Raw genomic sequence first — 23,719 nt, forward strand, 5'->3', positions numbered from 1 at the left:
TCTTTCTTTAGTCATACATTTTCTCACAATTATAAAGTTTTTAAATGTATCATTAACAGTATTTTTAACAGATTTGACAGTGATATATCACCATAAGAATTTTTTTTTTTTTTTTTTTTTTTGTAAAATTGCAGTGAATCTATATAGGGGAGAGTGGGGTAATTTGTGCCAAGGGGCAAGTAGTGCCACCCCTGTTATCTAGAAAACCATAGAAGAAGTTGCTCATGTGACCACATATTTTTGAAGAGGCATCCATTTCACTCATCCTGCAAAGAAGGGAGACACATGGCTTGAGAGGTAAGGACATTTAAGTTCAAAAAACATTTTTTTGCCCTCCAAAGTAAAATTTCCATGATCAAGGTTTTTTGATTGCTGTGTTTGAACAATTATCGAAAACTTTGAAAACAGTTCACACAGGTTTTAGTACTTAAGTAAGCTACACCATGAGTCTATACAGTTAGCATGATGTTAGCTCAAAACAGCTGGGGGATGCATTTTTTTCAAAATGGTGGGCTTGGGGTAATTTGTGCCAAAGGGCCTTGGGGTAAGTTGTGCCAGTGGTACAACTTGTGATTATATACTATATATTACTTTATTGTATTTTATTGTTATTGTACATTGTCTTCTTACTTTTGATCACTAAAACTATTCAGATTCAGATGAAGATGATTTGCAGGTGCTCATTTTGGAATTTTTATTTTGTTCTGGGTATGTGTTCATGTGGCTCTAGGCCTCGTTATAGAAAAGTGGCCTGTGATCTTGTTAAAATAATAAATAAATGTTAAAAAAATAATTTTGTATTGAATTTGTTTTGCTTTTATATAGCATTATCATTTGTGAGATTAAAATGATCTGTTTTACTTCAATTATCAATGGCACAATTTACCCCAGTGTATTCTCTCTAATGGCACAATTTACCCCGCACCAGGGGCAAGTTGTGCCACAAAACCACATTTTTTTCGAAAGCTATATTTCTCAAACAGTTTATATAAGATCCAAAGTGATTGTTCCCAGGGATGCACAACATCTTAAACTATATGTGCATATTTTAGTTGGAGGCATTACTGTAATCCCCTCTCTTTAAAGGCACTTTAAGTAAAAATTGGCACTATTTACCCCACTCTCCCCTACTTGTTATATATTTTGACACATAAAAATATAATTTAAAAACAAAACATACCTTTTGGGGGACAAATTCCATTTAATGACGTGAACATGCTTCCAAACACTTTTGTGGTACCAGTCGCCTGTAAACCACATAACAAATATGTACATCACTAAAACGGCAATTGTTTGAAGAAAAAACAACAAAAACCTGCAGCTGACCAGTCATCCTGTATAATCGGGGGTCAGATTATCAAGGTGCTACATAAATTCTCAAAGCATTTCAGCTGGAAAATGTTCAAAACTGGAGAGATGTTTTAGCTGTAACATCATAAACTCCAAATAAACACTGAGTTCTTTCTTCAAATGGAATTTTTGTTTCAGTAATGGCTAAATAAGATCCAATGTTTTGTCAAGACAGATCCTCGCATGATGTTATTTAACATAGCCTGTGTAGCCACTCCTCAATATCCCTGAAATGTCACTTAGTGATAACATGACCATACGCTGCCCTGTTTTGCATGCCACACTGAAATCTGTGCTTTTTGTATGCAATTATTTTGGATGGCTCCCATTAAAACATGCAATCACCATTTGACAGAGATCCACAGTGGGAGCTGTGGCTGCTCCAAATCCCTCCTCTCCCTTAATGAAGCACATTCAGACCCCAGACTGGTTTTTAGTAATATCAGAGGCCTCTAATGGAAAACTCTGAGCCACGAATCACAATTTGAGAGACATTTTCAATGAAGTTTTTCCCATCAACATCTGACAGGCATCCACAGTTTGAGCTGCCCATGTTCCAAATCTGTCATCTCTGCATTAGCGAGACCTATGCACAATCCTAATTGCTTTTATCGTCTTTGTAGCTCAGTGTGTTTTTATCATGTAAACCTGCAGTGTGATGACATCAAACACTTACCTAACCCTAACCCTAACTAAATGGTGGCTAAGCATCAGGAGGCAGCTGTTGTGGATTTGGTGGCAGGGTTTCACTCAGGAAGAATACAAAAAAAACATGTTTCAAACTTTAAAACCTATTTTTATTCTTTGTTTTTGTTTTTTTAAGATTTCTGATTTCTTCTTTTTTTCCCTGCACCCCAACCTGTTTCATAATTACATTTACACTATATGCTCAAGTATAGAAGCCCTGAAAGGCAAGGATTTTTTTTCTAATATCCTACTTAGGAGATAATATATCGCAAGCATGACTTTATATCCTGCATAGAAAAAATTATCTTGTACTGATCTTGTACTTAGTACTCTTGTACTACTCTTGTACTCAGGGCTTCCATATTGCAGCACACTGATTTAGGGGATAACACACTTAGCTGTCATATATGAAGGGTAATTTTATCCAAAACTAAATTGAGAAGAAAAAATGGAAAATAAAAGTGAAAATGGAATTATTCTTATTTAAAATTTTTCTATGGCTAACGAGATCATATGTAGATGATAAAAAGAAAATGGAAATATAAAAATGAACTTTCATACTGACATGATAAATTTGCGCCATAAAAGTGCAATTTGAAAATGGAAAATGACACTGACTACGTTTACCTGCACACCATATTCCAATTCGGGTCAATATTCTGGTTAAGGTCATTCTCCGAATAAGGTGTTTATATGTGCTGCGGCAACTGGAATATTCCGTTTACATGTTACTTGGCATATTCCCGTGTTTTGGCGTATTCCACGCTCTTATTTAATGCAACACTCAACCTGCGGGGGGCAGCAATGCACCTATAGCATCTGGTCTGCGGGAAACACAGAAGAAGAAGATGAAGACGTCACTATTTCTGTGTTTTCTCCCATCGATATACTCCATGATATTTAAGTTTTTCATTAGCTTAAGGCAGACTGCAGTCTCCTGGCTCTTGCTGCTTCGCCATGTTGTTCTCCCCGCTTGCAGTAACCATAGCAACAAAGACACCCCTGGATTCCTTGTGAATTGAACATGTGCAGACGTGACTGAATATTCCGGTACAGGGCATTTTCCGACTAAGGTGCTTACATGGCACAATATTCTGGTTAGAACAGGCACATGCCAGGGGTCTTATTCAGAATATTCTACAACCGGAATATGACCTTAATCGGGTTCGGTGCGTGTTTACATGACTCATGCGCAACTGGAATATTGCAGATATTCCGAATAATACAGGAATATGGTGTGCATGTAAACGTAGTCATTGAAAAGCTTGAAATGGAAGATGGAAACCAAATTCTCTGCTTATTTCACATTTAGAGTCTAAAAAGTCCCCATTTTTTTGCAGTTTCAGTTATTGTGGCTTAAAACAGCAAAAGCTTCTCTAACTATGTTCGACATTCTCATTTTCAGGGACACCACAGCCCAGTGAGAGATAAGGGCTGCACTGAAAGCTGATGGGTTCATGCTTTGCACCTGTACAGATGAGGCCAAGACATTGCCACTCAGAGAGTTCTTCAAGTGTGTGCTGGCTCGCCATGCGCTGGGATGCGGCTTCCAAGAAGGCCAGATTTCTTGTTAGCGTACCTGGAAGAGTGTGGAGGCTGTTGGAAAGGTTTGCGTGTGTGTTGGAGCGACGGTTTTGTTTACTGACACTTGCTTTCCCCTGTGCAGATTTGGTCTGGATAAGAGCCCAGGGGAAGAGCGCTCTGAAAACACATCCCTCTGAGGCGCTCACCGTGCATGTGCTGCTGAATAAGCAAACATCCTGAATGTATTTTTTCTCCAGCTGCATTTCATTTAAGCCCCAAACGATGAAACAAAGCTGTTAAGGCAGATGAAACGGTCGGTTCATCCCTGCCAAAATCCATTTGAGTTTCCACAGTGTGATTTGTTTTTTTTTCCCCCTCTGCCCAATCCCTTCCGTTTCATTCAGGAGAAACCGGTGTTGTGAAGCAGATGAGAGAGAGTCTTGTACAACAACCTTGTAAACACATCATATCCAGTCTGCTCACAGTGGAATAATGCTTTTTCTGTGCACTTGGCTAAAGTGTCATGTCTTATGATAGCTCTCTGAGTGTGTCAAGATTTATTCTCTGATACGTTTAAATAATAATAATAATGATGATAATAATAATAATAATAATAATAATAATAATAATAATAATAATAATTAAAAAATCTATTTTTTTATGACCATAATTGAAGCATGACATGAAATGAAACATGTTTTTGTTTGTGCTGCTGCCTGTCTTTGCCAGGTCTGCCTTAACGAAGAGATTCATCATCTCAGTGGGAAATTCCTGGTTAAATAAATATTAAAATATCAACTTTCAAAAGCTGAGGGCCATCATCCCCAGTGGAGACGGTACCCATGATGCCAACTTCTGATGTCACAACCTTCTTTCTAGAGCCGCCATTTTTGCACCAACGTTCAGCAGGATGCAATGCAGCAACAAGAAGGGCTGTTATAAGAGGAGCGACTTTCACTGTTTCATGACTTCAAAGACTCTCTTTCTTTCTCCTACTGCTACTATTTCTCTCTCCACCTACACATACAGTATAATCATCAGCCAAATGCAACAAGTTCACACCAGGAACAAAGCGAGAGAGCTTACTGACCAGTTACTTCCAGCATCAGTCTTTTTTGTTTGAGCAGCGTATAATGATGAGCAATGTTTTTATGTATTAACTCAGAATGACATCCTGTAAAACTGTTTAAAAAAACAAACAAACAAACAAAAAAAAAAAACACATACTGTATTTTACGTATTCTGGGTGCAATTTTATTTGATGTATGTTTTTTAAAAAGCTGCTCAAACCATACTATTTTTCTATTTTTCTATTTATTTCCCCCTTAAAAGCAAACAGCATCAATGTAAGACTGAATTTCTATAAAGTAATAGAATTATTCCCACAGTATGAATAATAACTTTTGCTTCATACTTCGTACTTTGCTTCATAAATGTACTCAGCAGCAGCTAATCCCCCCAACCCCACCCACCCACCCACCACCACCACCACCTCCTAAGATGCACACCTCTTTTCTCAAGGTTGCGGAGTGGAATTCTGGGAACTCACTGTAGGAAATCACTAACTGGTGTACAAACAGATGAGGCACTTTCAGGGGAAATAGGTATTCCAAAAAAGGAAATTACACCATCTCATCTGAAAAAAGAAAAAAATAATGAAATCCTGAAATATAATGACCATAACAAATTGATGGTGTATAACAACATACAGCAGGAGGATCCACGGATGTATTTTTCCTCAGTTGTCATCATCCTATATGGCAGAACCACTGTTGAGCATTCAGGGAAATGTTGGAGAGGCAGGCTCGGGCACACCAAATGAGATGAAACGTGGCATTAAACTGGATGAAATGGTATTAAACAGAGCTTTCTCACAGCATCCTGACTATCAAGAGAGCACTTCTTCCAATCGGAGAGGCCCAGGCTTCATGTCCTGCTCATCTCCGTCCTCTCTGTATGAGGTGGACAAGAATAGGGCTGCCTCTCTGTGGATTGGCCCACTTCCTCCGATGTGCTTCTGCAGCATGCTGAGAGGATTCAGACTCCCAAATCAAAAGCAGCACTCCCTGTTTCCCATTTCATTGTGCATGTCAGGGGTTTCATTTCAAAAAACTTTCATATCCAGTTTAAAACGATTTTTCTTTTCCTTAAGCTGGACAGCTTATTTTGCTTTTTATTTATTTAGTCTCATTATTTCCCCAAAACGACGGGTCTTGGATGTTGCAGCTGATGCAGATGCTGGCTGTGAGTGTGATAACTCAAAGACCATTTATTTGAATCTTTCACAATTTACCCGCTAGTGGAAGGTCTTTGCCTTGACTTTTACCCTAACCTTAAAGGGGTGGTATTTTCATCATTTTTTGGCAATTTCATTTGATGAACTGTTGTGTAAATACCACAGCTGTGACTTTTAAATACAACAAAATGCTGAGGAAATATTTTAAGTACCTTATTTTCCAGGGCTCCTTGCACCTGCATCTAAAAACAAACAAACCATTTTGGAGGCATTCATTTATTATTAGTGAGCCAATGCATGCTGATTGGCTGGTAGTATTGGTGGCCCCGCCCTCCTCTCTGGCATTAACAATGGCCACTGACCCACAGGGCTGCTAAAGCACGGACAGGCTGATACAAACTGAATATCCCAGATGGCTGGCTGATTGAGAGAATGGCATGCAGCTCTGCTGCAGTAAGGAAACAGCCTTGATGAGTGGTACACACTGCTGCATCCTGATTGGTTGACGTTTTTTAAGAGGACCAGTTATGACCAAACGGTTGGGGTCAACAACACTGCAGACATTACAAAGCTGGCGACATTTCTGCTGGTACACAACTGACCTTCAGTGACCTTCAAACACACTAAAGTATTTTTACTGGAATTGTATAACTGAAATTATAGCAGCAATACTTATCTAACAATTACATGACTTTCTCAGAGTTTTTTTTTTTCTTAAACATGGAATATTCATGTGATTTGTTGGCTGAGTCTATATAGCTGTCATGTTCCGTGTCAGCTGAGTCTAAATGAGTTTCGGGGAGGTTTCTACTGGGCTATCTGTTGTTATATGTCTTTCATTCTTTTGCGGCTTTCAAATTGTGAGGCCAAAGGCATATTCCCACTTTGTGAACAACAATGATTTGTGTTTGTATTTGCACGGGCCTTATTTAAATCAACACTCAGCAATTTTGCACAGTGTGCCATTAAACTGTTGTATTTTCTATATAATGTGCACCGCAGGAAGACTAGTTATCACTTTGTGGAAAGTAATCTAAATAATGAATAACGGATGGTGATTGCTCAGTGTGGGTCAAGTGCTAGTTGTTGCTAATAAATTCAATAATAATCTATGGTGACCTTTATGTCAGAAGTCATTGTGTCAAGGGGTGTCACAGTTTTTAAATATAACTGGAATGAGCCTGCAGAGTGACATGGAGAAATAGTACACACACACACACACACACACACACACACACACACAAACACACAGAGGCCGTTTGCTGTGCCTCATCATTTCTGATCATGCCTTTGTTTTCTCACTCGCTGCTCTCCCTGTGTGCCATTACCAATCCTAAAATCTTGCTGCTTTCACAGCCGGGATGTTGCCGTCTTTTGTCTTGTTTGTTCTGTTGTCTCCATGCATATTGTGATGCTCTGCTGAGGAACTGGAAACAGGAAAGGGCTTTGATGCTGCATTATGTGGCAGATGCTTTCACACTGGATCTCAGCTCTGAGCTGCCTGGTTCTTCTTGGCATGGTAGCGTCAGCGGTCGAGGCTATTGACTTGGTCTCTAAGTCTGGTCTCACCAAATTTTATGATATAGCACAGTGTCTTAAAATGCAAATGTGATCCATGCACAAAATGTGGGAAAAATACATTTCCTCACTGTGACAGGATTATATGGAGGAGACTACCAGAAACTACAAACATGCGGTAGTTCTACTGAAATAGCTCAGTTACATTTACCTTCAACATGAGTTAACCATAATAATAAATTTTAGTTGCTCATACTAAAGCCCAAACTTTCCAAAAAAAAAAAAAAAAAAAAAAAAAAACAGAAACACATGAACACTGTTTTAAAACCTGGAACTGGCAGATGACATTGTGTTTCTGGTGGCATTTTTTGTTTGATGTCATATTTTTGTTATTCTGTGCCAATTTAGACAAAAGCGAATTCAGTTATGTCAGTAAACTGAAACTGAAAATTTGAGCAATGGAAAAATATATTTCATTATTTAGTAACATCTCTCTTAAGTAATAACCAATGCAACCACATCAGACAACCATCAGGCAACGTCCACTAGTTTGAGCCTCAGCCCGCAGCTCCGGTCAGACCTCTCTCCCCCTCCCTGCCAGCCACAGCAGCAAAATTGCATTTCAACACAATAGCTTAAGAAGCCAGGTAGTTGAGCTGAATTAAAGTCAGCATCATTCTGAAATATCAACTAAGGAGGTAAAATATCCCTCACTGGTCAGCCAAGATGATTAGCAATCCAAACTATAGCTATTGCTAATTAACTTCAGCTACATAATACCTTTGGCCACATAGCTACTAAGCCTGAACAGGTGCAACTGAGCGCCATGCATATACCTGGGAGCGTGGAGAACAGCTACCAATACAAAGAATACAGGCCACACATCCTGTTTGAAAAATTCTTAGGTGCCATTGAGAGAACAGTTTCTCTAGGAAATATAAATATTACTAATTGTACCATCAAACTGTTAACCTCTATTGTAGAATTAATTAACGTTAAGTATGACAATGGCATGCTCATCTCTTGCTGTTATATTGTTATATCACGGTTTTTCAAGGTATTCATGTCCAGAATGTAATCCATGTAATCTGTGACAGACACAGTCCTGTGCTCTCTGTCTTTGTAGCGTGGCAGAGGTTGGTGGGGTCTGTTTGCTGATGTGATCACATCAGCCTGGGCTCACAGGGGACTGGATCTGTTACTGATTCCACTCACATTGCAGCTTCTGGGGAAGCAGCAGAGCAGGAGCGTCTCTGTGGGACAAACACAGCAGCAGTGCTCAGGAGACACATTGCGCTGCTGCACACACCTGAAATCTGTACCCCATGCACGCTGTGTGGCATATGCAAGCACACACACACACACACACACAAATGTTGCAGGTATTTATCCTTAAGCAGACTATACCGTCCTCCTGAAATTAGTTCTGTGTCTCCTTGACTTAAACCTTTGAATCCTGTAACCTGCTAGAATGATACAGTAGCTCCTGAAGCCTGACTATGGCAAAGGATAAAATTCACGGCAAAGGGCTGAGGTCAGATGACTTTTTCAATTCCTTCACATTAGTGTTGCAAAATTCCCAGAATTTTCAAAGTTGGAAAATTTCCATGGGAATTTCTGGAAATTAACAGGAATAATTGGGAATTTTCAGGGAATTTTCGGGAATTTATATTCACTGCATTCACCTGGTCATACACATGTATACATAATAAACATTTTGGTTTGTTATAAGCAGATATGCATGCAAACATGTTACATTATAATGAATTTCCAGGGGGTGGGGGGCAATTACTTTTTCAAATAGGGCCAGGTTGGTTTTGATAGCCTTTTTCCCTTAATAAACGAAATCATCATTTAAAAACTGTATTTTGTATTTACTTGGGTTATCTTTGTCTAATATCAGAATTTGTTTGATGATCTGAAACATTTAAGTGTGACAAATATGCAAAAAAATAAGAAATCAGGAACGGCGCAAATACTTTTTCACAGCACTGTATGTCCCCCTCAGCAACTAAAAAAAGTGGTGATATTGATGCTCAAGGATTCAAGGAACTTTATTGTCATACCAGTTCACACTTACATGCTAGTGGTACGAAATTAGCACTCAGGTCCCGGTATAAGCCAAAAAACCCCCCCGGAAAAAAGACCAGAAAAAGAAGTGTAAATATAAGTGTAAATATAAAATATAAGATATATAACAGTATATAAATTTATATATATATATATAGGTATAAACAGTATATATAAACAGTATGTGTGGGTATAAACAGTATGTAAACTATAAACAGTATATGTAAATAAATGTAAACAGCATATGTAAATGTAAATAAAAATATAAATAGTATATATATAATAAGTATAAATAAACAGCCTATATATAAGTAAGTAGTATATATATAATAAATAATAAATATAATATATATATAAGCAGTAAATATAAAAATATAGAGAAAAATATAAACAGCCTATGTAAATATAGACAGTATATATATATATATATATATATATATATACTGTACTGTATATATATATATATATATATATACTGTATATATATATATATAAATATATAAATATGTATATATAATATAGACAGTGTAATATAGAATGGACCAAGCCACAGAACCTGATGCCCGGGACTGGGATTCATGGAACTGTTGGACTTGGTCAGTGCAGAATTAGCTTAGTGCTAAACACGCATGTTAGTAATATTGCACTTATGGTGGAAAGTGAAGCTGACATTCATTTTACTGATTATTGTTTATTTTTTCCCATTCACCTTAAGTTAACAACAACAAAAATGAAAATTTCCAAAATTCCCAAGCTTAAATTTCCATGGAAACTTTTTAAAAACCTCATTCAAATGGATAACAAGAAAAAAAAAAAAAAAAAAAAAAAAAAAACGAAAATTCCCCAAATTCCCGAGCCGAATATTCCTGGGAATTTTCGGAAAAATTGGAAAAAGAGTGAAAGCAAAAATCTCCTGAAAATGTCCAATATTCCAGAGTGAAAATTCCCACGGGAATCTTTGGAAACTTTCCACCCCTTTGCAACACTACTTCACATACACACAGATTAAATATTATAGTGCTATTGTGGAATTTCGTTTTCAAGTTTAAATTATTTTTTTAATATAGTCTACAGATCACTTCCATAGATATGAGTGTGTGATTTCAACGATTTTTTGGCTAAATGCATTGTGTAATTGGCTTGTTGTTTGCCATGCCCTGCGTCTGAAAGCATTCAGCATCTAGTCATGCAGGTCTAGTTAATGGAAGCCTTAGTAAACACAAATGCTCTGGCATCTACATGTGCAAACAAATACTGTGGCCATTGATCTGCCAATAAGAATATGTCTATATTAATGCTCATCTGACTTTCCATCTTGCAGGCTCAAGTTCGGCAAGGTCCGACCTATGACCTATGACATTTCAGCATCTTTTATGCAAACTGTGCAAACTTAAGTCTGTGCCTCATCCGAAAGTTTGTACGCTATTTTGAGATGGTATTTGAGATGGTAGATGTTCTGAAATGTGGTTGTGTAATATGCTTCTGAAATTAGGTAATATACAGTATATTGGTGGGTGAAATAAAGGAAATGAAGATTGATGAAAAGTCAGATTCAGATATTGCACATAGAGTGACCAAGCACACTAAACTATCAGAGTGTCTCCGGCTGTTTATCAGGGCCGCAGCTTCAGGTGGGTTGATGTGTTTGCTGTTTTTCTGCCCACAAAATGAAGCAAATCAAATTCCAGCTCCATCTCACTCCTGAGAGATGAGCTACCTGGGCACCAGCTCATTTCCGATGCCACTTTTGTTGTTGATGTATTTTTAATGGGTCAAAAGGTATTTTGAGATTGTAGAAGATGAGATATTTTCAGGTTCTGCTGATGTACTCATCCCCCACCCCCCCCCTCACACACACACACACACACACACACACAGAAAGAGAGAGAGAGAGAGAGAGGGCTAGCTGTGTTCTGAGCTTTGCCTGAAAGAACAAGAGACAGAGATTTTGAGAAGTGTTGCAATCAAATTATATAAATTTGCAAGTCCCACATGGTGTTGGTTTTAATACTCTGGTGTTTTTACACCCAGCATCATTTGCTGTTTGTGTCCTAATTGCACTGTCATTACCTACATATTTTTTTTTTTATGTAACTTCAAAACTATTGAAGTGCATTTACTTCATACTCTGCCTGTTTCGTGGCTGAGATTTCTTTATGGCTTTCCTCCCTGACAGAGAGTTTGAAGAAAGAAATTTGTGCAGCACTCGAGCTTTTTTTTGGATGTGCATGCAGCATGGATAGAATATATATCATGCAATCTGTTCAGAAAGGGAAATGACATGTGCTGCCCTCTGTACTGAGATCATGGTCTATTTGTTGCACTGTCACAAAACTCTTATTATTAACTAAGTGAGTGCCATGGTTCCAGTCTGTCAGATGTAGGCTTATTGTGTTTGTGTGATTATAACAGGTCGTAGAGTTAGTTACTAAGCCTAAGACTGCACAGTGGGAAAAAAAAAAAAAAAAAAAAACATGAACTTCACAGGCAACAGTAGAGACCTGCCAAAGAAGATATGTCTCAAGTGTTCCTAAATGGTGAATCAGTAGAATTAGCTTCCGTTCTTCAATCACCAACATTTCATGAAAAATCAAAAGTACAATATTAATGCTTCTCAGACTGGGGATATATCTACTCAATGTTACTGATGTCAGAAAAGGAACTGTCTTGGTATTTCAATCTGAAAAGGGCGTCTACAGTACCAGCCCATTCTCATTCCCAGGTCGTTTAAAACTGATGCTTTGTCACGCCCTTCAGCCTCTGATACCAATGCCAAAGCACCCTTTGGTGCTGGTATGAGACTTGGGGCGTAGAGGAGGAACCCAGGCAATGTGATGAAGTATAAAGAGACAAAAAAGACACACAGGGAAGAGGTTGGGGTGGATAACAGGCATAGAAGACACAGGCCCTTCACAGACCCAAGTTTGAGCAAGACACTTGTTAAAGGAGACCATCTCACTTCACATGAGGTGAGACCGGGTTGATGCCTAAACTGAACCTTTTGATTAACCTTAATCAAGTGGTTTTTGGTGCCTAACCTAACCATGTGACACAGATGCATGATGAAAGAGAGAAAGCCCGGTGTGTCTCACACAGACCAAAGATGCCATAAGGTGTCTTTTGCATCAGTAAGAGATGCTGAAGGGGTATGACAGTGCAGGCCTCCTCCTCTCCCGTATAATTGTTGAACACTGTTGTAAAATGGTGAGAGAATAATCTGCAGTCAACCATGTAACCAACAGACAGCTTGACGCAGTAGTCACAGATGTGCAGTCATTGTACCAGACCGTCATTGTGAAGACGGAACTGTGCCTGAAGGCAAACCTCTTGATTTAGTAGTCGATCTGCACTCCAACCCTTGCCCATAGTCACGAGCCTTGAGGAGTGACTGAAAGAATGAGTTAGCATGTTTAAGCGGCTGACATGAACCTCTGTCTTAGGGTGGCTGGGCGCACCCTTAGGGAGGGGATGAGGAATTAAACCATCCAGGAGCTTGGAATAGAGCTGCTGTGCTTCCATGTTGAAAAGAGCCAGTTAAGGTGGTTTGGACATCAGGAAGCCCCTCTACAGGCCAGTCCTGGAACAGTGGTGGATAGTGCAAAATAGATTGACCATCAACTAAATGATGGCCTCTGATAGATTTCTTAGCTAAGACTGCAAATCAGGTGTACTGTGTAACCCACATTAAAATGTCTATCAATAAATAAGTTCATAAATATGTTCATGCCAATGGATAAGTCCATGTCGATAAATAAGATAATGGCAGAGGAGGGAAAGCAAAAAAGATGGTGAAGTTATCTAACCAAAAAAAGTTAAACTAAACGTCTTGGGTTGGTTGTCCTCGATCCAGATGGTGTTAGCGAGCCATGCCTTTATAGAGCTACTTTGTGCACTGGGGCTCAGTCATGCTGGGACAGAAAAGGGTCTTCCCCAAACTGTTCCCACAAAGCTGGAAGCAGAGAATTGTCCAAAATGTCTTGGTGAGCTGAAGCATTAAGATTTCCTTTCACTGGAACTAAGGGGCCGAGGCCGACCCCAGAAAAGCAAGCCCATAGCGTTATCCCTCCTCCACCAAACTTTATAGTTGGCACAATGCAGTCAGGCAGGGAACGCCCTTCTGGCGAGTCCAGTGGCGGCGTGCTTTACACTGCTCCATCTGACGCTTGGTGTGGTGATGGTGATGAATGCAGCTGCTCGGCCATGGAAACCCATGCCATGAAGCTCCCGCCTCAGTTTCTGTGCTGATGTTGATGCCAGAGGAGGTTTGGAGCTCTGCAGTTACTGAGTCAGCAGAGCATTGGCCACTTTTACGCACTATGAGCCTCAGCACTCCATGACCCCGCTCTGTCACTTTACGTGGTCTGCCACCTGGTGGCTGAGTTGCTGTGGTTCCTGTGTTGCTGTGCTTTGGTGTTTTAGGGAGAATACCCTAAGAATGGTGTGGGAATACAAGAAGATGTCCAGGAACCTTGCAGATTACAGAAACCACCAGTGTTTCAACTTCAGATGGTGATCATGGACTTACCTCAGACGCCTTGGGCCTAGACTCCGCAATAAAACAACACAAAACCAGAGAAGATCCAACAAAATGCTTGGAAACAACTTCTAAAACCTGAGGAAGCTTCGTGGATGAGTGCCGAAATGTCTTCAAGATCATGCAGAAAATTCATCTGCCTTGAACTTCCTACTACTAAAGGAGGGCTTCCAGTATGGCTGCGAGAGGCTGTTGCGTCACTTGAGAGCCCTCCACAGAAAGGCTTCGGTCTGTCAGAATAAACACTGAGGAGAGTTGAAGGATTTGACCCGAATACGTCCACCCAGCTCCCCAGTGACCCGCACCTACTACTGTGATATTACCACGGCTGTGATTTTCCATTAGTGTTTGACAGCGGTGCCGTTTATAGCAGCGAGGCCCTGTGGAGAAGCAGGTTAGCGGTAATTATTCAGCTGATAGGTTATGAGCAGAGCGGTGCTGTCACACCTCTGCTGGCTGGCTGGTCTGAGGGAAGCAGAACCCAGGAGGAGCGTTTGCCACCAAGGATATTAGTCACAATGGCAGCAAGGAACTCACCAGAGAGAAGCAGTGCAAAAAAAAGTCACTCTCATTTAGTCTGATTCAGTGTTAAAATCTATTTTGTCTTCAAACGAGTGGAAAAAAAATCTTTCAGTGGGATGAGATAATCCCACCTGTTTCCAATGCAGTTTCACTTGTTTCAGGATTTTTCTGTCAACATGTATAAAAATGTTGAAACATGGCAGATTAAAGCAGATCACCCCAATGGTATCAAGAAAATATTAATGTCATTGCAGAACGATGAAATGTTCTCCCCTCTGGGATAAGCGGAAAAACAAAAAGCAAAACTTATTTGTGGTCCATCTTTATGATGTGACCATACTGAGCAGCAGCTTCTCCAGGAATGGTTGCCTCCGAAGTTATCTTTTTTTTTTTTTTTTCACCTGTTTTAAGAAGAACATGATTTTAACACTGAATATGAGAATAAATGACTTGTTACAAGAGATTTTTTTGGCTGTGGGGAAAGTACAGTTTTACTAGATCAGTCATTCGTTGTGTGACTCTTCCAGACACAGGGCCTGCATGTGTGATTACTAGTAAGGGCTTAACTCTCACCCCTACATGTGACTAATACTGCTATTAGGCTGGTTCACTCACATGCTAATAAGTTGTTCTTCATCCTGACCTATTTCTGCAAACGTATTTTTCAGATAAGAGACAGATAAAAGCTGAGACTAAGGGAAAAGGACATTTTTTTTTTTCTTTTTCAGAGAGAGCAGGATTCAATTTGCATTTTTGTCTCCGGTTTGCATCTATCTTTCCATTTCATGCTGTCTGATATTCATATCTCACATCATCAAAAGAATTGGGTGCAATTTGCAGGCTCATAATATAATGGAGGCGAAGAACCAGATGTGCTAGAAATGGAATTTCAATGACATTGGGTTTCTTCTTCTTTGCAAAACGGACTCAGCACAGTACATTACACACAGACTATAGCTGAGTGTCAGTAAAATGATGCATAATCCAGTTTTTATTTTCCTTGCTCAAGATGATAGTTTCAATCACACATCTTTTAAAAAAGAAAAACATTTCTTGCACTCAAGCTTGTAGTTTTTTGTGTTTTTGTGTGTGTATATATGTATGTGTGTATATATATATATTTGTGTGTGTGTGTGTGTGTGCATGTGTGTATTTTTTTTTCTTAGCTGCAAACAAGGGAAACAGAAAAAGCTCTGTTGGGATTCTGTCAAACAAGCATTTTTACAGCTCTAAAGCAGAAAATGACGATGATGAATCTGTATAGGGTTGAAAAACAGCCTGTGAAAAGACTGTAGTCCAACAGCCTGGCATCTCCAGGGTTAATGTGCAAGCACAAAATACAAAATGAAATGAAAGTCTGAAAATTCATGCAAAAAAATCCAAAAGACTTCCACAAAGACTTATTTAGAAATAAAACACTAAATTTGCACTATAGCCATCAGGTATTTCTAGGAACTAGCTGGCTGAAACACAATTTTATTTTAAAATATAATCATTTGTTTCTAATGTATAGTCTTCAGAATGACACAGTGACTCAATAGTTGGACATGCTATATTTGTAAATTTTCTGCAGGTGAATAGTAGCTCAATCTGATTATATAGATGTTGATAAATGTCTTAATTATATTATAAATATATTGATAAGGCAGTTAAGGCAAGAAAATGACACTTGATTGAAGAAAATTCTGGAAAAATAAAGATTAGCATTGGAAACAATTTGGGTTATCACTTTCCACAGGCCCCTTTTAATTAATTAATTAATTAATTAATTTTGAATATTCAATTCTATAGATTAGGTGACTTGTCAAAGTGGACAATGTTTTGCAGTGTATATGCATATATGTGGATATGTATCTTATACATCTGTTTTGTGTGTTTTCTTCCATCTCCAGACTGATTGTTTGGAATGATCCGGTTATATTTATTTCTAGATCTTGGAGGTAGGGCTGTTCCAGGGAAGACCTTTACCTTGAAATATGATGCTTGTGTGGACTGGCTTAGCCAACTTTTTGTGTTTTCTGCCTCTGAATTTGTGCATTCTATGCACTATCTGAGCAAATTAAACATCATACTTTAATATTTGTGATCTCCATTCTCTCATTGTTGAGTGAACTGTGCAGTGCTAATGCAGGACCGATGCAAAGTAAATGGATGAGGAGTGACTTCATGCTGTCACTGTTCATGTTCTTTGTTTGACTTTGTTGGCAGCATCCAGCCATTAATACCCCTGGACTCATACACAGGTATTAGATTAGCCACTCTGGTCGATGTCTTGCTGGTTCAATAAAAAAGTGGAGGTTGCAGGTGAACTTTGGGACTTCACAGCCTCTTTGCCCTGTGGACTAAAGCGTGCTCTCTGTCTCGCTCTCAGCTCCACGCTGAGCAGAGATAATGAGTTTGCTTGACCTCAGTTTTAACATCGATCCAATAAGATTGCTGGTGTTGAGCCTGGGAGTCGCAGACCTGAGCAACAAAACATACAGCCCTGAAACAGGAACACTGCACACTTACCAATTACCATAATTATTAATATGATAATATCTTCATGATACTGGTCAGACAAGGATATTCAGATGGGCTGTCTGTGAGGAGCACTTGCAAGCAAACTATAGCTAAACTATATTCGGTAGGTAAAACAGGCACAAATCATTTATTTATTTATTTATTTATTTTTGTTTGAATTCTTTAAATTGTATTTTTAGGACATGTAATTTGGGACTGTCATTTGTGCAAAGATGCCAGGTGGCAGAAACTCCCAAATGCAGATTCCCGTGATATGATCCTGTGGTGTCTTGGCTGAACGTGTAATACGCAAATATTCCCACTGCTGAAAATATTAAGGCAAAAGAAAAGAACTAAGAGATGCTGCTTGCATCCGGTAGTAGCTGTGTTTGACATAGCTTTACACCAGCACCAATACAAGAAGAGACAGTCTTTCCAAACATTTGCTTCTTGGGAGTTTTTAAGGGTCCAAGTTGTCGTTCAGTTCAGTTGTATGCAAGAGCGCCACTTCATCTCCTCTTGGCTCCCGCAATGCTGGGCAGTCACACTGCCACCTCGTTCCCCATCCTGATGACAGACAAAATACAAACAATTTTCCTGAGCACCAAATATTGTGAAAGGTTTTTGATCAAACATTTGAATGTTTTTTAGTGACTCATTACATTTCACTGATTCTTGAGAATTTGGATAAATCATGTCCCACTAAGAAAAATGCTATTTCTGCTGGAAATTTACAACATTTTAATGAATAAAAAGAATCAAGGGCATAATCAGGGGGTCCTCTGCACATTTGTAAGGTTCTTTTATAGGTTTATTTTTAATTTGTATTAATTTAATGATTATATGTTGGCCCATGGCCTACAAAACTAGTTGTCCTCAGACAGGAGATAATCATTTCAACTTGATTAAAACAACAAAAAGTAATAATTGTATTGAATAATATCTTTACCACATGAAAGAGTACATCATTATATGTATTAAAAACTACAAACGATGGGTTTTGAACAATATTTACTATTATTTTGTGGTTGCTCAAAATGTGTCCCAAATATTCGTCACCACCGTCAGATATTTATTTAAAAAATAATAATAAAAAAACTACAAGGTCAATTACATTCCTGAGGAGCCCTTTTCAAACCTTCAGCTCTACTGCATGCTTCAAGACCGCTCAGGCTCCTGGAAGTTTGCTATTTTCTCTTAAATCTCTTCATATTTTTGGACACTGCTACTGTCACAACCAGAAATTGTCAACACCGTCACTTCTGTATAAAAAATATTAAATTAGATTATGGAATAAATGTATACTTTTTAAGAAGAGGTCTGATGCAGGTAGCAACAGGGGGGAAACAAGCTGGCTAATGTGAACAACTCATGCTTATCATGTGAAAGAGCAGGTTTTTGTCACCACCGTCAGACGTCACCACCGTCAGGTTTTCTGTGTGACGGTGATGACTGAAGTCTGAAAAATGCTTATAACAGAGCTCAGGATTGTTATTTTTTGTACCAAATAGTTCAATAAAGTTGTTAAGCAAGAAGCCATTGACTTGAGTGGTATAAATTTTGGAAATGTATGTTGTAATGAGGCCACTGTCACCACCGTCAGATTAGTGTCACCACCGTCAGAGGCAGTTATATTGGTTTTAAATGAATATGCTTACAATATGTTTCTTTGGTGCTGTTGAGTTATTAAAGTAATAGTCTCTTTAATACAAAAATATGTTTTTCAAAAAAAAAAAAAAAAAAAACATTACGGTGACGGTGTTGACAAAAACAAAGTAGCCTAATAACTGGAAAAACCTATTTTATGAAAAAAATGCAAAATGAGGAGGTTGCACCGGTACATTGCTGAACAGCCAAGACCTTGGCCTGTAATGATATACCTTCAGATTTTGTAATTTAACGCACTTTTTTTTTTCAAAATTAAAACCTTTTTTATCCAAATTCCCAAGAATCAGTGATTTACATGTTTCAAATTCACACTTCATACATAAGATAAAGGTGTATTTCATTTTACCTCCTCTTCATCATCAAGCACTGGCTGTTTGGTTTGATTTGAACCGCTGGACTCTTTGCTCTTGGCTGGCACGCTGCCTTGCTCCTTCACACCAGGAAACATTTCTGAAACACAGAGCTCTTCAGTTTTCCCTTTCGTTCTCATGTGGACATCATGCAGACAAAACCAATGCGTGGCTATATCAGTGACGAGGGTGTGTGTGTGTGTCTGTGTGTGTGTGTGTGTATGCATGTGAACTGTAGCTTGCCAGGTAAGATTAGTTAGTAAATTAGCAGCTCACACCAACAGTTCCAAATTTCCCACAATTGGGCGTGAAATAAACATTTCAGCCTTCACTTCATACTGACACTCCATCAAAACAAATCTCCCAGGGAATGAAAACAGATTAGACAGCTTGACTGCATCATTTAAATCCATTACTGAATTTCATGGAAATAGGTTGATTTAATAAGAAATCTGTATTGCTCTGGAATAGTTTAAGTTGTCATTTTTTTTATGCTTGATGTATGTAAATGACACATTACAATAAATTGTAACAACCAGCAATCGACAGCATCCATCCATTTAGTGTCCAATGATGGTCTAAATGCTGTTTCAGGGGCTTTAACATCCTTGGAAGAACACATTTCTAGGGAAAACACCGAACAATGAATAATGCACATGGTCATGGTTGAAGACACTGAATGCTGGCACAGAATATTTACATATTTATATATTGGCAAGTTCACTCCAAAAATTCAGCCTTTGTATGCTTCAGCCTTCAAAAGCCATGCTATGCACAAAATATTTATTACTGTGAATTCATCCACTCATTACAGGCGATTTCTTCAGTCTAGAAATTTAATGCATGAATCATACTGCAGCTCATCCAGAAAACTCAACCTTGTATGAAGACGTCTTAAGCATTCAGTAGTTAAACTGTCTGAAGTGGTACTTCTTTCATAGGCTAAAAAAAGGTAACTGCTGAAATACTCACCTAGTCGAAGGCAATCATTGCCTAATAATGATCTCATTCTTTCAGACGAAGGGTCATTTCTCCGTCCGGCGGCCTCAGTTGTTGCCGTGGTTGAAGTGCTCCAGCACCGTGGAGTTAGTTCTCTCAAACAGCCACTGCTGGCTGGGAGAGCTGGGGTCACAAGTGTTCATGAAGACACGGCGCTCCGTCGGACTGCTGTCTATACAGCTGTTACTGACCGGGTGATACAGGCTCTTATCCTGCAGCAAGGACAGAAAGAAAGAGGAATGTCCATTGTGGTCCTCAGTGAAGAGAAAGCATAGTAGCTTTAAAGAGATAACATTACAACAAGGCACACAGACCTCTTTCAAGGTCACAGCGGGAAGACAAGGCCCTGCTTGTGCTAAGCCATGTTGGTCAGTGCTGCCTTGAGCAATGACCAACATTTCCACCGGGTTTCGTGATGTTATGTGGAAGTGGCTAGAAACTACAACAATGACTGCATTAAACCCACTCATGGCCACCCCCAATGGGGCATTTTTTGCCCCCTTGATCTGATTTTTGGTCTATTTCCATGTACTGATAAACACTGAGTTTGCACCAGTAATGTTTATTTTATTATAATATACCACATGTCCAAATTTGTTCCCACTACTTGAAAATGGCAGCAGTGTGTACTTTGTTAAAAATTCAAAATGGATAGATAGATAGATAGATAAATAAATAACTCAATCCTCTCACCCAAAATACACTGGAAAGATTTCTTCCATTGAACTACTCCACAAATCATCTGTGGTGGTCCACAAGGGAACAGTAATCACATTCACATCTTAAAATGTCACAGGAATGAACTTTCAAGGGCGTTTTTGCCCTAAACCCCGGACACCAATTATGTGAGGACCATGGGACCAATTTGTCAGCTCCTGATTTGGCAAAGTATGGCTAAGTAAAAATGTTTATGCTGAAATCCATTCAAGACCTCGTCTAAAACTCTTCTCTAGATTTCAGTTGAAACCTCATGTTCTCGCACCACAATGCATTCGGAACTGGAAGTTTTGTTTATTTGTAAGAAATATGGCAGATTCACATGTGATTAAAATCACTGGTAATTAGTGTAAATGAGTAGATGTCCGCAGGTGATAATAGTGAGGCACAAATATGGTCTAAGGATGCAAAGAAATGGAAAAATAAATAGACGGTAAGGCCAGAAATTGTCCTTTCATTTCAAAGGTTCCAGACAGTTTTCATCATCTTCTCTTGAACAACGCTTGTCCTCATTTCACACAATAGACATCTCAACTTTCTTTTTGCCGCTGTATTTAGATGGTTTTGCAACACTGATGCAGAATGTTGCATCAATAACTACTTGACGTCAAAATGTTTGCTGGATATTCATGAATCACCACGGCAACACAATGCAGAGAGACACGTTTTGGTGTGTGATACGGAGCACAAACTGACAGACATTTGTTGCTTCTGAAAACTAATAACATGTTCTTGAAAAGAAACAGAATAAAGACACAGTCAACGAGGGCTTATTAAGTCTCCTCTTACGGGGATCCCTGCTGAAGAATAAATAAGCACCAAGTCCTTTGAAATTCTCTCTTTGATATTCTAAACCAAACGGGCTGAGTCTGTGGTGAGAATTATGTCTTAAAGAGAGAGTCTGGATGTTTCCTTACATTCAGTATGATGATAACGAAAGCTGTGCAAATTCATTTGAATCTCGAACAGATCTCCTCAGCTGCAAAAACAGTTTTATCTGTTTTGTTAATTACAGTGACAGTGCCTTTAAATACAGTTTTGCTTTGTTAGAGAGCAAGAGAGAGGAACGGGAAAATGTCTGACTTTTATGTGCAATGAATGGACCTTGAATGTCTCCTCACATTCATTTACATTCAATAAATTCAGTTCAAATGTTTATCAGATGGCTTCCATTAAGTAAATAAAACGATGCAGTACACTGTGCATATTATCCAGTAACTGACCAAAACCCTATGGTGGTAATCACACTGGCAAGTAACAGAGGCATACCTGACATGTACCCGACATGCGCTCTGTGCTGAGCTGAGTGCTGTGTCCCTTAAGTTGAACTTGATTCAGCTGGAGGCTGAAACACTACTTTCGTCAGTGTCAATTTGATGTAACCTGACCAATCAGCATTGTAAGAATCTAACAACTAGCTGGACAGGCCCAAGCACGGGGTTAACATTTGTCACTTAAGCTTTCAGCATTGCATTGATTGCCACCTAAGGCTGCGTTTACATGGTGCAACTGACATGCAACTAAGTGCCTGCTTCCACTTGGCTTTCAGATACTGGGATATACTGAGGTGCTGAGATACTGCTACTATCAGGTTTGGTTCCACATTTTTTCTGCTGATGACAATGATAATGTCACCCAGTCTACAGGTCCTATCTCATCTCCTGTGACTGGTCAGTGTTGCAGTGTTTCTTTGGTTTGGGACTATCCACTCTAGCTAATATCTTTGCTATGGAGTCAAGCGATTGGACAAGGAAAATGGCAAAAATGTGTGGATATTAAAATGTCAGCAGAAGAGCCATCCACTGAAAATGATGAATTCGGCATGGGATGTTCCATTTGGGTATAACGAAGTAGCAAAAGTAAAATTTTGATTTACAACCTGCAACTACTGTATTTGCATGGATGTTGCACTGTAGCGTACCAACAGAAAATATGACTAATACAGCGCTGATAATTGAAAACTGAAGGTGCAGCCGTAAGTGCCACCATAATGTCCCCACTTCTTTCTCTCCCATACCTTTCTGTAGCGCCACAGCTGGTTCCCCTTCATGCCGTGGCAGTCGTACAGGGTGACGGGGCTGTTGTGGGAGATGGCGTCGAAGCAAACCTTCCTGGTGTGCACAGGGTCGCCCACCCGAATGTCCTCCCTCCAGCCAAACGTAAATACCTGTGGAGCACGTTCCACCCCACATTCATTAACATAACTGAAAAAAAAATCATCCTCATGTTTGGAGTGAACTGCTGGTTAAATTATATGAACTCCTTAAAGAGTAGTCATTAATATAACGAGTATTTCAAGTGTTTTTTTCAGATTGCATGTTTGATTTTGCAGTTTTACATCTTTTTGTTGACTTTTGAGCCCGATGTGATGGAAGCGCCACCTTTTGTAGGAGACTCATCCATCTATCTTGTCCCTGTTGGATGGCTGATAGATAGTTGACCATGCTGTGGGCTGTGTAAAATTTGCTATTATTCATTCTGTAAACACTGGGAAAGCAGATAGAGGAAGGCATCCATATATTAGGATATTTATCAAGTGAACCATCTCCAGACTGGTTTGTTTATAACTCTCTAAAAAGAACGCTTCCCCTGATTTTTCATGACATTTGCGTGCAATTATAAGTTCAACAATTACTCCCACATAGCTCTTGTCTCCTTAGCCCCCCTCATTCTCGTATTTTCTCAATATCAGTTTAGTATGGAATTCAAATATGGAATTCTTTGCCTTTACATTTTATAACATTTACATTTACATGTTATTTCTTGAGTTTGTCTCCACAGCAGTGTAAAAGAGCCCTGAAATCTCTCCTCCTAAACAATCAATATTTTTCATATGAACAGCCTGTTTAAGCAGGGTCACATCAATATTTTCCAAGTCCTACGGCCTTTTATGAATGTGAATTTATCTGTTAATGATAGTGGGTGTCTTATGACCATGACTTAATTCACAACAATTGTGTAACAAACAGGTATTTATGGGATACATTATTGTCAAGTTCTATGCTACATTATGTTTCTTTTTCTTTTCATTTTTTAAAATTA

The 23,719-nt window shown here is 38.9% G+C and overlaps 1 protein-coding gene across 2 annotated transcripts in view; it reads right to left on the reverse strand.

The window, feature by feature from the left end:
- Positions 1-17,148: 17,148 nt before the first annotated feature.
- LOC115371155 (polypeptide N-acetylgalactosaminyltransferase 10-like) overlaps positions 17,149-23,719 on the reverse strand; it is a 167,673-nt gene continuing 161,102 nt past the window's right edge. For both annotated transcript variants that reach the window (XM_030068331.1, XM_030068330.1), the window contains exons 11-14: positions 22,695-22,844; positions 19,934-20,172; positions 18,958-19,061; positions 17,149-17,510 (exon numbers count right to left, since the gene is read on the reverse strand). In XM_030068331.1, coding sequence (XP_029924191.1) covers positions 20,008-20,172; positions 22,695-22,844 — 315 coding nt within the window. In that variant the 3' untranslated portion in view covers positions 17,149-17,510; positions 18,958-19,061; positions 19,934-20,007. The remainder of the gene's footprint in view (positions 17,511-18,957; positions 19,062-19,933; positions 20,173-22,694; positions 22,845-23,719) is intronic.

The sequence above is a fragment of the Myripristis murdjan genome, chromosome 14 (assembly GCF_902150065.1).
Source record: "Myripristis murdjan chromosome 14, fMyrMur1.1, whole genome shotgun sequence".
NCBI lineage: Eukaryota > Metazoa > Chordata > Actinopteri > Holocentriformes > Holocentridae > Myripristis > Myripristis murdjan.